Genomic DNA, 15,124 nt, shown 5'->3' with positions numbered 1-15,124 from the left:
GTAGCCTCAGTTTCCTGTTCTTAGCTGAAAATAGTGGCACCTGGTGTGGTCTTCTGCTGCTGTAGCCCATCTGCCTCAAAGTTCGACGTACTGTTCGTTCAGAGATGCTCTTCTGCCTACCTTGGTTGTAACAGGTGGCGATTTGAGTCACTGCTGCCTTTCTATCAGCTCGACCCAGTCTGCCCATTCTCCTCTGACCTCTGGCATCAACAAGGCATTTCCGCCCACAGAACTGCCGCTCACTGGATGTTTTTTCTTTTTCGGACCATTCTCTGTAAACCCTAGAGATGGTTCTGCGTGAAAATCCCAGTAGATCAGCAGTTTCTGAAATACTCAGACCAGCCCTTCTGGCACCAACAACCATGCCACGTTCAAAGGCACTCAAATCACCTTTCTTCCCCATACTGATGCTCGGTTTGAACTGCAGGAGATTGTCTTGACCATGTCTACATGCCTAAATGCACTGAGTTGCCGCCATGTGATTGGCTGATTAGAAATTAAGTGTTAACGAGCAGTTGGACAGGTGTACCTAATGAAGTGGCCGGTGAATGTATATCGATGGTAGATTTTCTTTAAAACTTTAGATTTATTAGATTCCAACATTACTTCATTACTACCATTGTTTAATAACCCCACTTTTCTCCCGGGGATGGAGCATGGGGTATTTAGGTGGTGGGAGGCAAAAGGCTTTTCCCACATTAGGAACCTGATGTCTGGGGCAAACGCCTAACTAACAATGAAATCATTATTAAATTTGAAGTCACCCCCCCCCCCCCCTTTTTAGGCTGTGAACTCTCCCTGGCAAGGTTAGCCAGCAGGTGTCATTGACAGAGACCTCCCTTAGATAACTACATAGAGTTTATTACACTAACACCGGTCTGGCTAATATGTTTCCCCACCTACTCAACAGCTGCTTCAAAGGATGTAATGCTCTGGGTGATATGGCCCACATATGGTGGCGCTGCCCCCTGGTCGCCTCTCTCTGGAACAGCGTTTAGACCCTTATGTGCTCTGTATTAGGTAATGTGACCCCGGTAACCCCAAAGATAAAGCTCATCGCTTGATTTAGTTTATAGCTTAGCAACTAAAATCCATATAGTGACAAAAGGGAAAACACTAGATGCATCATCTACTGATGTTGTTTGAGAGGATAGGTCGACCAGGACAGACACACTACCTGTATTTGAGGGCATTTGAAATCCATGGATCACTGTACAGGCCTCACCAAAACAGATCACACGTCTCATCAATACATATGGTTGTTATCTCTCTTACATATAGCAATCACCTATACTGATCTTGTACTAACTCTATATACCAATCCCCCCTGTGTCACCCCTACACTAGTTATGCTTGTTTGATACAGTAGTTGGCTATGTATCACTACAAAATAATTTGTATGAGTTCCCCCTGCAAGGGGTATATGTTATGCCATGACCTATTGTAAGGCATTATTATGTTTTCTATTCAATAAAACTATGTTAGAACTAAAGGGAATTTGTCACCACATTTTTCACAAATACAGCAAATCGGTTACCAATAGAGCCCTATTAACTAACTGACACCTTTCTTTTAGCTAAAACTGTTTCCGTGTGATATCCAGGGATATCTATAGCGCGTTGAGGGGGTGTTGCCTCCTCGGGATGAATCCAGCAACTGATACCAATTCTTTCTCCACATGTAGCAGTAATGTCATGTGACCAGGATGGCATAATCTCAGGTCTTCTAGCCTCCTAACATTAGCAAACTGTATACCATGCATATATTTGATCACATGAAGTCACAACATTCCTCCAAGGTCTCATAATCCTCTCCATGCCTCTATGCCTGCATTTGATCATTCATTTATTGGCCAAAGTTTTTTTATATGCTCCAAGGCCGGTGACACAGGTGGCGTTTTTGGTGCATTTTTTTCTTCACGTTTTGCATTCTTGAAAAACACATCATATTTGCATATTGGCTTTTTCAATGTTTTTTTGGTTAAAGTTTCTTAACTTGGTATTATTGTCCCCTATGTTTTTTGTCTGCGTTTTTAAGGTGCATTTTCATTGTGTTTTTCAAAGCGGTTAAGTTTTTGAAAACTCATGTGTTTGGAGAAGATCACTGCGTTATTACAGATTCCAAATTACACAAATGCATGCAATTACCGCACATCAAGCGTTGCATTTTAAAAACGGAAGCAAAAATTTTCAATGCGTTCAAAATCGCATCAGAAATGCGACAAAAAAAACGCCACGTGTGTCACCAGCCTAACTGTTCCCTCTTGTTTGAAATGGTTTCTTCTTGGTTAGTTGCCCTCTCCTACAAATCATTTTTTGTTTCTTTTGCAGGCATTTAAAAACTTGTTAAGTATTAATTCTACTAGTATGCGCTCCTTTTGCGCCTTTATTTCTTGTGATGTTTTGTACTTTTGTTCTTTTTTTGCTCTTATGCATTTAGCTCTTGTTTTGATCCTTATTATTTTGTTTTGTAAAATAACATTTGGGATTAATGGTAAAAATGTGGGAGTGGGAACAACAGAATTGACTGTACTTATTTTGTCACTTTTTATGAGCATGTCACTTTATGGGGTACATCTGGCGAGTCCTTTAATAGCAGAGCAGCAGCCCACAAGCCACCGGTCACATGACTAAACCTCGCGATGCTGCAGAGTCATGTGACGCGCTCTGAGCTCTCGGTGCTGTGGTGACGTCAGTGCCGGAAGTTCGGTAAGTGTTTACCGGGGGCGATCTTGGCTATCAATCTATGGTGCTGCTGGCCGCTATCGGTGACCGATTGAAAGCGGAGGTAGCTGGATCCTAAGCCGGTCCCCGGGTTGTCACTGCTGTGTTTACATCGGGCGGACCTAGACGAGCTCCCATAGCCACTGCCTCGTCTGCCCGGGGCCTCCGTGTCCTCCATCTGTGCAGGTGTCTGCCCTGTGTCCTGCTTCTTGTGTGTGTGTAGTAGACAATGGAGGTGATGCTTGTGCTGGAATGTGGGGACATATATACGTGTGTATGTGTTCCCTATGCATCTCAGGGCTAGATAGTGGATGACATGCATCGGGACCACAGTCTCTTATTTTCTTTGGGGAAAAATCATAATACAATAAAAAATATCCGGTTGTCTCATGACCCAGCGGTGACACCCGTTCGGCTACATGTCCATGACAGCATTTGTGTGACCGGAGATTATGGCGTTACTGTTGTATCTAGTCCAAAGTCATAGAAGGGCCTTAAATTTTGAGTATTGGGCTTAATCAAACTATGTTAGAATCTTGCACATATTTTTATGAATACACATGTAGCCTTATAGGGATTTCATTCAATGACATGAGCAGAGATCTTGACTTATCAGATACGTGTATGTTTTGTAGTGTTTTCCCATGATATAGGCTGGCAATGATTAGTCATAAAAACACTACAGGTTTTCTGTCCTGTTGGTGCAGTGTCTATGTCTCATTCCTTTTATCTGCTTTTGTATTTTATCATTTGTCTATTCATCCCACAGTCCTGGTGGACCAGTAGCCGTATTAGCAGCCTATGCCCACTGCCCCCTCAGAGGAGCTGACAGCTGGGTGTCTAGTAATTCACAGTGGTTTCATGTAACATCGGGTTTTGGTGGAGGTCTACATGGGCTCTTATTACAGGGAATGTTCAGAGGTTGAAAAACGTCTTGTTTCGTCCCATTTTCTGATCATGGGTAGTTCATGGTATTGCAGCTAAGCTCCATTCATACCCACACAACCAAAACTAAAAACGTCCTAAAAACGCCATGTGGTGCAGCCACATGTTCAGTTTTTCAGATGCAGTTTTTGAACCCAAAAGCAGGTGTGGATCCTAATGTGTAAGGACTTGTCATTAAGAAGTGCTGTCCCTCCTCCATTTTCACTCCACTCCTGGTTTGGGCATCAAAAACTGCATCTGAAAAACTGTACGTGTTGCTGCACCATCAGGCTGTGGTCACGTGTTCCGCTAACCGTCTGTTCATAATGCGACGCAAGCGCACAGGGGCGTTCCTCGGCCCGAATGGACATGCGTTTCCAGGGAAACGCATGTGATTAATAGCCGATCACATGTATTTCCTTGGAAACGCATGCGCGTTCGGCCCGAGGGCCGCCCCCCTGGTCGTCTTGTGGATTGTGGATAAGTTGGCACACACTCTACGGGGCACATGTATCTTAAAGCAAAGCTGTCAGCAGGGGTGACGTTTTTCAGCGTTCTGAATCATTTCAGTACTTTATATAAGTTTATTTTAAATTTCCTAGTTCCCTGCAGCGTGTAGTGAGTCCAGGGGTGAATGGCAGCCGGAGTCGGACTCCTCATGCACCTAAGGGCGCGGTCCCACGTTGCGTTTGCAAACGCAGACGCAGACCAAACCGCGCCCACCGGGCGGTCCGCGGTCCAATCGCATCGGCGTTTCTCTATGTTTCTATTGAAAACGCCGATGCGATTAGACCGCGGACCGCCCGGTGGGCGCGGTTTGGTCTGCGTCTGCGTTTGCAAACGCAACGTGGGACCGCGCCCTAAACAGGAAGTGGGGAGGGGTTAGGAAGCTGGATGAGTGTGAAGGAGAGGAGACGCAGGATCCAGATGTCCCCTCCCGGGGCTCACCACATGCGGCTGGCAGGGAGTAATTTAATGTAAAATAAACTTGTATAAACTACTGAAAGTATTCAGAATGCTGACAAAGGCATTTTTTAAAATCAACATAGCAAAGGCACCTGGAACCTGTCAGCAGCTAGAAATCACTTTCTTGTCGACAGCACAAAATTTTGAAAATCTAGTTTTCACAGGGACAGAATTTTTAAAAACATATGTGTTCTAACTTGCATACAAATTCAACTTAAGTACTCTGTTTGTCTTACTTGTTTTGCATTTTTTTTTTAAACAATATATTTGAGTTTTCAATAAATACCCCTGATCCCTGAGATGAGTGGAGCAGACTGCCAGGCATGTCCGTTCAGCTCCATTAATTTCTACGGTGCTTACTGAGATTGCTGAGTGACATGGGGTCCGATGGAGGTACCTAGGACCCCACGGGAGTTCTTGTGATCTCTGGGGGTCATCAGTGAGAACCCCATCGTGGGAAAAGCCCTTTAAGGGGCACGTGTATCAAATTTTTGGCGTATTCTTCTTTATTTGCAAAGTGAAAGTTTGCCTATTACGTTCTCGCTTTTTAGACATGAAAGTTGCACAGATTTTGGCACAAAACCATACTTCCCCCCCCTATCTGACATAGGAAATAGCTTAGGGCTATTTGCAACACTTTGGAGTTTCAAATTTCCTAAAAAAAAAAAACATTTTTTTAATATGGGGCCAAAAATAACAAATAATTTGGACATGACTGGGTCAATGCTGGCCTCTGTATTCAAAGATGGGGGAGGGATTTGGGAGATACGAGGGTAATGTAGATTTCTTAAATGTATATACATTTAACACTAAAGCTTCATTACAGACACATTTGATAACTGTTACAGCTGATCATTGTAGCCTAGGACTGAAGTACAGTAAATTACCAATATCCAGAGGTCTGTTTGAGTGTTCTTAAGTAGGGGACCGCCTGTATATATTTTTCAAACAAATAATTTTTAAATTTTTTTAAAACTTAATTATATATACATATATTTTGTTTTCATGCAGCAACCATGAGCTACTCAGAGAAGCCTGAAGACATCACCAAGGATGAATGGATGGAGAAGCTGAACAACCTGCACATCCAGAGAGCGGATATGAACCGCCTGATCATGAACTACTTGGTAACTGGTCAGTGCTGATTGTTAACCAGTCTGTGCCTCATAAGAGAGCAGAAGCAGTGCACATTACATAGGGCAGTGGTGGCAAACCTATGGCACAGGTGCCAGAGCTGATACTGAGCCATTTCTATATGCACCCAGGCAGTAACAGCACAGTTTGCCAGACATGTTGAGTTACTCAAGGCATTGTCCTGCAATTGTTGGTAGCCCAGGATGTGCTGCTTTCAGTGCCAATTTAAAGTATCACTTCCTGGGACTGTAGGAGAAGCAAGGAGGGCTGCAATAACATGGAGCTTACACCCCACAATTAGGCCCCACGAACACGTCTGCATGATGGCAGCCTTGAGCTTGCCGCAAAACCAGCAGCATAAATTTATAAATAAAATTATTGTTTATTAACTTTGATGGCTGGTGTTGCTCTTTGCCTTTTTTTTTTTGGTTTGTTGCGTCTGTCTTTGAGCTTAGCCAGTTGCTTAGTTCATGTGACCTGAATATTGAGCACCAGCTATAATGTAGTTAACCTATACATTTCCGTTTGGTGTTTCCCTTTAACCCCTATGCACATAAGGACGTACTATAACTATATACAGCTTTATGTCATCCGAGAAAGGGCTTTATCCTCCACTTACTTTGCCTCTTATGGCCCTCTCTCTTCCAACATATTATTAGTATTTATTATTATTTTTTTTGTTACCAATAAGCAAGAGGCTGACTGAGGTGTTAAAATATGTAGCAGCAAAGTCTCCCCCCAGCATCTTTGAGACAATAGCAACTCACAAGCAGCAGAAATATAAGCTGTTACAGAATGAAGACTACGAGTCACATAATGGGGCTCATTTACTACCCGTCCGATGGAGTTCACCGAAAGTGCCTTGTCAGACCATGCACTGTGCCGTGATTCACTTAGATCGTGCGCCTAGAGTCGTCACTAGAGGGAGCTCATAGTACACTGATTTATTATTGAGGTCAGTGTGATCAGTATACTTCTCTTATTTTGGATATCATTACAGAGGGGTTCAAGGAGGCTGCAGAGAAGTTTCGGATGGAATCTGGTATTGAGCCCAGTGTAGACCTGGAGAGCCTGGATGAAAGGATTAAAATACGGGAGATGATTCTTAAAGGACAGATCCAGGAAGCTATCGCCCTAATAAACTCCCTCCACCCTGAATTACTGGACACTCACCGTTACCTGTATTTTCATCTGCAGGTCAGTACGGAGATGCTGTGGAGTAAGGTAATCCTTGTATAGAAAACAAAGGGCTACCTACAGGGCTCCATTCCCCATGTGTCACTTATAAGAGTAGGTGGATGGGATCTTGAAAAACATTAAATACATGCTGCCAACTTATGTAATAAAAGAATTGTAACTATAAAAATGTAAAAAATATGTATGAACAACCTCTTATTCCAAGGGTCAAATCTTGCCTCAAGTGCTTGAAATCTGCACCATGATGCCCTGTTGGTACATTATGTCCTGCCACAAACCCCATCCTCGCCATTTGTGTGCTGTCCAATGTGTGCAGCAGTATTTGGAAATTGTAAGCATAGCCATACCTGCAGTCCACTTCTTCTATAGGCTGTGTTAGCTCACACTGTTCACACATAAAAACCTCAAGCACTATGGAATTGATTTTTTTTCATTTAAACTGGCAGCAGGAGCCAATGTAAATTGCACAACGAAAAGCTTTTTTTTGTTTTTTTTTTTTGTTTTTCCACATTTTATTTTTAAACCTCTTTGTCTAGTGCCTTGCTTTATATCGGTAAAGTTGATGAAAGCAGACTTTAAACTTTCCTCTTCTGGTTTTTCAGCAACAGCATCTCATTGAACTGATCAGACAGAGGGAGACAGAAGCCGCCTTAGAGTTTGCCCAGACGCAGCTAGCTGAGCAGGGGGAGGAAAGTAGAGAGTGTCTGACGGAGATGGAACGGACGCTGGCGCTTTTGGCTTTTGACAACCCAGAGGACTCTCCGTTTGGTGATTTGCTTAACATGATGCAACGACAGAAGGTATTTCATCCTCACCTTTTATAACAGCACATTCGGCAGGACAGTAGTCTGGAATTTTCATTTATAGTTCAACCACACATGCAACTCTCTGCAGTAGGTTAAAGGCTTGTAAGAAGGAAAACATGACAGCTTTCTTTGAAAAACATTAACCTCTTGACGCTCAGCGTCCAAAATATCGGACTCTGAGCTGGTGCCGGTCCAGCTCAGGATCTGAGCCGAACCGGCATTGGGAAACAGGGGGTGCCGGCTGTGACTGATAGCCGACACCCCAGTGTAACACCCGCGGTCGGAGTGGGCTCCAATCACGGGTGTTTAACCCGTTAAATGTCACAGTCAGTGTGACCTTTGCATTTAACATGCCTTTGGGGGGTCTTTCCCCCACGATCGGCCCCCGAACCGTTTTCGAGGGTGCCAATCGTTGCTATGGCATCTCTGGAGTCAGATTAGAATACTTTATTAATCGAAAATTTGTAAAACATCTGTTAACACACATATGGTGGTGGTCACACAAAATATATACAGTCTGAATCAATATACATATATAAATGGTAATATACCAAATGAGTAAGCTACCAAATGATATGCTTTATGCACTAGATGAAATTCACTATCACTACTGGTCTAAGTATTTGCTAACCAATAGACAGATGGGTACATTCAAACCATTATAGGTTAAGCCATAAAGAGACAATAAAAGGATGTACAAACCAGATTGTTGCATAATATCAGAACTAGTGACCACCACCATTGTACTCCGATGCACATTTTGCCGCAAGCTTCCTCAAGGGGTGCCGTGGTGATGAAATCCGAGTGGGTTTTTATGTGTAAAAGACATCCCCTCTAGCAGTTTGCGCCAATAATATCGCCCGTTGTGGAAGGTGCTATAATAGAATTACCTGGTGGTCTCTGTGGTGCTTACCATCCTGGTCCATGTTGTCAGTACCGCAAAGCCAGCAGCATCCAGAAGATACGTACTTCACTTGATCAGGAACACCTGTTGTGTCACAGATGTGAACAAACAGATTAATCATGCGCATTAATAGCAATAGGACAGAATAAATATAATTGTTAGTTGGCCTATGGATAGTAATATAAAATGATACTGCTAACCATAGCTTGAAAAGTATATCTTAAAAAGTGTATATCCAAAATTATAAACTCAAAATGTATATACCATAAGTAAGTCTGGTATCCACGTTAGAGTGTGTGTGTAATATATAGTGCAGTTATCGCTCTATTATGTCCTCACAGGTTTGGAGTGAAGTAAACCAAGCTGTCTTAGACTATGAGAACCGCGAGTCTACACCCAAACTGGCAAAGCTCCTTAAACTGCTCCTGTGGGCTCAGAATGAGCTTGACCAGAAGAAAGTCAAATATCCCAAGATGAATGACCTAAGTAAAGGCACAGTGGAGGACCCCAAGTAACTTCCCAGCTGGCGGTGGGAACGTGTGCGACCTCCTGCATTACCAGTCTGTGACTGCGGCATTGTGTTTCTTTTTCTTTGTACCAGCACCTGGACGCTTACTTCACAGAGCAGGTTACTTATGGGCACCAACATTTATAGGGGGCAAGGGTCCAACCAAGCAAAGCCCCGCAAGATTTAGAAAAAAAGTAGGTCTATTTTCCCTATTGCCCTTGGCTGTCCAGTATACAATATAGGGAGGAGTTAGTAGTCTATGCATTTTGTCACAGGAATACAGAGTATTTAAGCCACAGTACAGTGATCTGTGACCTATATATTTATAAAGCCCATTTTTACTATAGCCTTCTATGAACTATTTGGCAGAATTTAACTTGTAGACTTTATTAGTAATGTGCCCCCTTTAAGATTTTTTTTTTTCCCCCTTAATTGTGACTATTATATTAGAAACGTTGTATATTTGCTGTGGCCTTGTTCTTCTCCATTATAAGTAAGTAGATTATTTGTATGTAGTATACGATGTTTGAGTTAGCTCATGTGTATGCATCTGAATCTTCAAAGAAAGCTTATTGGTCCGTTTCTACAGTTTATATATAGAATGAATCTGTATTGAGTGGAGTCAAAAAGTTTTGCACAAATTGAGATTTTTTTTTTAAGTTGTGATAGAGAAGAGTTAGGATTCTAGAAGCCTAAAAATTATATGAATAATCTGTTTCGCACCCCCCACAATGTTAATCCATTACATAACTAATCTTGTGCTGATTCTGAATCACAACCTATGCAGTCTATAGTAACCTCCGCATACAACACTTGCAAGATGTTAGTTGATGGTTTATCCAGTATTTGCCCTTTACCACAGTAATCCAGTTAAAACTTGCAGCATAATGTTGTACATGAATAACCATTCTATTCCACGTTCATGCAAATGTGTACACTATGTATAGATCTAGATCTAAAAAGGTCTGAGCATTTAACTCAAACATTGCTGTGCAAAGATACGCCTGACCTGGTGCAAACTATTTTACATTAGAAACCGTGGTGAAAGGCAAATAGTGGATTGAGTATTTTTCTCTGAATTGAATAAAATCATTAATCGTATCAAGTAATCTGTGCAGAAGATAATTCAGACTGTGGTATGATAATGGATGATTAATAATCCTACACAGAGTTACACCAACATATCCCTTGAGTGTATATATTATACTCCAGAGCTGCATTCACTATTCTACTGGAGGAGTCGCTGTGTATCCATTTCATGACTTCTCCTTTAACGTAAATGTGATCTACTCCACTGTATTCACTATTCTTCAGGCTTTATAGTTTGAATCCAAAAGCTTTCTCAGCAATGTTCAGTGTCTACATGAACCTAGTTAATCATGTCACTGAATATTTATCAAAAATTATTCGCCTAAAAAAAAAACACTTAGTGGTTAGAATTTGGATTCAGCATATGACGTGTAATACTGGATGTGTAATGTTTGTACATGGTGGCTCCAATGGCAATATACTGAGTGTGTAGAACTACAGTATAATAGGATCTGATTGCAAGACGAGAGTATACTACAAGTTTGAATTTTTAATCTGTAAAGCGTAAAGTTATTATACTTTTAATAAAGTAATAATAAACGGTGCAAAGTTAGGCTAGTCTTAAACTCCACCTGTGTGATGCACCTCTTTTTATGCAATTTAGTTTACACCTACTTTTACCAAGCCTGCATTTTTTTTTTTTTTTGTACCTATCACAAAAGTGTCTACCTTGCTTTTTAGAAATATTTCTGACTGCATGCTTCTGTTGTAAACAGATTGATAAATATCCCCCCTTTGACTCCAGCAGAATAGTGAGTGCAACCCGGGACCCTTGCATGATAAGTATTGTATGTACATACCGTATTTTTTGCCCTATAGGGCGCACCGGACTATAAGGCGCATTAGTCCGATGCGCCTTATATATGTAATAATTCCATATATAAGGCGCATCGGACTATAAGGCGCGGGGTCCGGGGGCGTGGCGGAGGTCCGGGGGCGTGGCGGAGACCCGACGGGACGCGACGGGGAACGCGGGGAAGGTGAGGGGGAGGTGGAGGAGGGCAGCGGACCATACTTACATAGGTCCCCGCTACCGGAGACAGCAGATCTCCAGCGGGAACTGCAGACCACGCGGCAGAAGTTGTTCGTGCCGCGTGGTCTGCAGTTCCCGCTGGAGATCTGCTGTCTCCGGTAGCGGGGACCTATGTAAGTATGGTCCGCTGCCCTGTGCCCAGCGCCATACATAGGGCGCACCGGACTATAAGGCGCACTTTGGATTTCCACGGAAATCCAATGCTTTTAAGTGCGCCTTATAGTCCGGAAAATACGGTACTGACTCCATTAGCAGAATGGCAAGTACAGCTCTGAAGTAGAACACACAATGTAACATAGGATAAGTACGATTTGTACATGTATTTTTATGTGGATTTTATCTATATATAAACTGTAAAATGGCGATCGGAGGAGCTGATAATTTGTGTCACTGTCGCCTGTTTACTTTTTAGTATAACTGATTTTTGCCAGCATCAGTGGGTTGGTGCGCTCTACTTTTGGTAGTGAGCTTTGATGACACACTTGGTGGTCTGTATCTACCTCTGGGGGGACTGATCTATAAATAAATCATTCATTTGAGTGATCATATTGTGTATATTGCAGCAGAATATGCTTGTGCCATATACCTACTAAGGCCAGTAAGATCGCGGATCAGTTCGCTTTGGCGCACTAACAAAGGAAGTACCTGTTAGACAGACATTTTGTGGACTATGAGACATTGCAGGCTTCATGTGAAGATTGGTGCTAGTTACTTATTGGCTGATATGATGTATGAACGTCCAAAGTCCTCCATCACTCTCAGTTGATCAGAATTCATACTAAATTGTTTCTTAAAAAACTGGGCGGACATCTGGGGGAAAACCTAGTCTTAGTCCATATAGTTGTCTTTCTATCTTCCATATTGGGACCGACCCATTGAAATATATACCTAGTTGAATTCTTGTACCACTTGATACACACCTTGTTGTATTGTCCCAGGTTTCTTACTAACAAGTGTGACAATGGAGGCTGCTTCATTATGCTTATTAAAGGATTTAGAAATAAATATGGCTGCCTTCTTCCAGAGAACCTGTCTACAGGTTGTGTATGGCATTCCAGCTCAACCCCATTTAATGGGGTTATGTTAAAATACCAACACTATGTGTAGACAAGGGTGCCAGTGTTTTAGGAACAAAACGGCCATTTCTTTTTCCTAATCCTGGACAACCTCATCACCTCTTTAATGAAGAAGTCTCTGAGGAGAATTGAGAGCTGATGGACGAAGGACTCCTTTAATGATAAATTAGAGGGCCTCGTTGGCCTTGCCTTTCCTGATACAGGTGCTGGATGGAAAATGTTCATTAGTAGCCAAAGTTTTGCCTGTTGACACATTTTTGGGATAGTTCTTAAATGCTGTTAGGAAGAACTCCTAGAATATATTGGGGAAATGCTGACATTTTTATTCTATATTTTGTTGCCCTGGGCATAGAGACTGCAGGTGCTACATTATAACACCTCCAGATCATTCCCACGGCTAGCCAGATCTATGTGGATGCTATTATGATTTCTATTATGTAATTGGGATCATACTCACACTGCCACGGTCAGTCTGTGTACCGAAAACCGTGCAGTGGCCAAACTGCTGGAGAAGGGACTCCTTTCATCATGAACTGACCACAGAACAGTGGAACTTCATAGTATCATAGTATATAAGGCTGGAAGGAGACGCAAGTCCATCAAGTCCAACCTTCAAGAATTAAATAAATGTTTTATCCCCATAACCCGTGATATTTTTTCTCTCCAGAAAGTCATCCAGGCCTCTCTTGAACATGTACATAGAGTCGGCCATAACAACCTCCTGCGGCAGAGAGTTCCACAGTCTCACTGCTCTTACAGTAAAGAACCTTTGTCTATGGTGATGGTAAAATCGCCTCTCCTCTAGGCGTAGAGGATGCCCCCTTGTCCTGGTCACAGGCCTTGGTATAAAAAGATCTTTGGAGAGATCCTTGTACTGTCCGTTCAGGTATTTGTACATTGTAATGAGGTCTCCCCTCAGTCGTCTTTTTTCTAAACTGAATAATCCCAAATTTTGTAATCTGTCAGTGTATTCTAATCCCCCCATTCCCCTAATAATCCTGGTTGCTCTCCTCTGCACCCGTTCCAGCTCTATTATATCCTTTTTATACACTGGTGCCCAAAACTGTACACAATATTCCATGTGTGGTCTGACCAGGGATTTGTATAAGGGCAAAACTATGTCTTTATCATGAGAATCTATTCCTCTCTTGATACATCCCATTATTTTATTTGCTTTAGCAGCAGCCGCCTGGCTCTGGTCACTAAAATTAAGTTTACCATCCACCAATACCCCCAAGTCCTTTTCAGCTTCAGTTTTACTAAGTAATTGACCGTTTAGAACATAATTATACTTTTTGTTTCCATGGCCCAAGTGCATAACTTTACATTTATCTACATTAAACCTCATCAACCATTTCTCTGCCCATCCCTCAAGCTTCCACAAATCCCTCTGTAATGCTAAACTATCGACCTCAGTATTTATTACTTTACACAGCTTAGTATCATCTGCAAATATTGAAACTTGACTGTGTAAACCCACTACAAGGTCATTAATAAAAATATTAAAAAGAAGTGGCCCCAATACTGACCCCTGTGGCACTCCACTGGTAACATCAACCCAATCTGAGAATGTGCCATTAATGACCACCCTCTGTTTTCTATCACTAAGCCAATTACTTACCCAGATACACAGATTTTCTCCTATTCCCAGCAGTCTCATTTTATATACCAACCTTTTATGTGGCACGGTGTCAAATGCCTTTGAGAAGTCCAGATATACAACATCCACAGCGTCCCCCAGATCCAGTCTTGAACTTACCTCCTCGTAGAAACCAATCATATTAGTCTGACAGGACCGATCTCTCATAAACCCATGCTGACGCTGGGTAATAAGGTTGTGCACAGTGAGATACTCCAGGATAGCATCTCTAATAAACCCCTCAAATATTTTCCCCACCACAGCAGTTAGACTTACGGGTCTGTAGTTTCCAGGATCGCTATTTGATCCTTTTTTGTATATTGGTACCACATTTGCTATGCGCCATTCCTGTGGAACATAACCAGTCCTCAGTGAATCTTCAAATATTAAAAATAACGGTCTGTCTATCACCGTACAACTTCCCTAAGTCTCCAACACGCTACTTTTCCCAGCATTTGCAGGCTTTATGCGGAGTAAAGGTTGCATCAGGCATTCGGTTCATTGTTCAATTGTGTTTGACTGCAATTGTATACCCAGCAGTGAAGGCAGGTTCTCAGCATTTATCCTCATCTTCGATACTGACTGAATAAAATAAGTGACATTGACATTATAAAAAATTGTAGACTTTAATGATGCATATCTAGGCAGATTGCTTTTCTGGATTAAGGGAAAGCAAGGTGACTAGTCTTATGGCAGCCATGTTAGTAATTGGGCTAGATATATGTGGGTCTAGATGTTAAACATAGGTTAATATCCATAAAGAGTGCTGTATACGTCTCCTCATCCGTAATTCTGCCTATATACATCCGCTACTGAATAAACCTGATAGGTGGAAGAACAGTCTACGTTACGGCTTTCTTTGTTGTGGTCACTCAGCTTTTCCATATTGGTATCAGTACATAGGTAGGCATATATAATCTTTTGGAAAGCTGGATGGAATTCACTCATCGGAGCTATAGGACCGCATTCACACTTTGCAATTTAATTGCATTTCAAAAGAGAAAGGGGTTTCTCCTGAATGTAGATGCGTTTAGACTAAAGCACTTGAGTAGGAACTAGGGTCATTTGTTTTGCCGATTAACAAGGAAAAATGTCTCTAATTCCTAAAAGCAAGTGTTTGGGTCT

General features: G+C 42.1%; 1 protein-coding gene across 3 annotated transcripts; it reads left to right on the top strand.

The window, feature by feature from the left end:
- Positions 1-2,590: 2,590 nt before the first annotated feature.
- On the top strand, positions 2,591-10,804 carry GID8 (GID complex subunit 8 homolog). Of its 3 annotated transcripts, none has more exons than XM_072110932.1 (5): positions 2,591-2,708; positions 5,625-5,747; positions 6,748-6,944; positions 7,547-7,744; positions 8,996-10,804. In XM_072110932.1, the coding sequence occupies exons 2-5, from the start codon at positions 5,630-5,632 to the stop codon at positions 9,167-9,169; spliced, it is 687 nt and encodes a 228-aa protein (XP_071967033.1). In that variant the 5' UTR covers positions 2,591-2,708; positions 5,625-5,629; the 3' UTR covers positions 9,170-10,804. The 3 variants fall into 3 exon arrangements, with proteins under 3 accessions (XP_071967033.1, XP_071967035.1, XP_071967034.1); XM_072110934.1 differs by lacking the exon at positions 2,591-2,708 and adding an exon at positions 2,723-2,787; XM_072110933.1 differs by lacking the exon at positions 2,591-2,708 and adding an exon at positions 2,769-2,909.
- Positions 10,805-15,124: the final 4,320 nt, after the last annotated feature.

Source organism: Engystomops pustulosus, chromosome 6 (assembly GCF_040894005.1).
Source record: "Engystomops pustulosus chromosome 6, aEngPut4.maternal, whole genome shotgun sequence".
NCBI lineage: Eukaryota > Metazoa > Chordata > Amphibia > Anura > Leptodactylidae > Engystomops > Engystomops pustulosus.
Note: the sequence above shows the minus strand (reverse complement) of the source record. Positions and strands in the feature narration are given on the sequence as shown.

Bases quoted from the DNA above. Each gene is read 5' to 3' on its own strand.
- GID8 (XM_072110932.1), top strand. From the start codon at position 5,630: ATGAGCTACTCAGAGAAGCCTGAAGACATCACCAAGGATGAATGGATG. The intron at 5,748-6,747 runs GTCAGTGCTGAT...ATATCATTACAG, and splicing joins CATGAACTACTTGGTAACTG to AGGGGTTCAAGGAGGCTGCA. The intron at 7,745-8,995 runs GTATTTCATCCT...ATGTCCTCACAG, and splicing joins ACATGATGCAACGACAGAAG to GTTTGGAGTGAAGTAAACCA.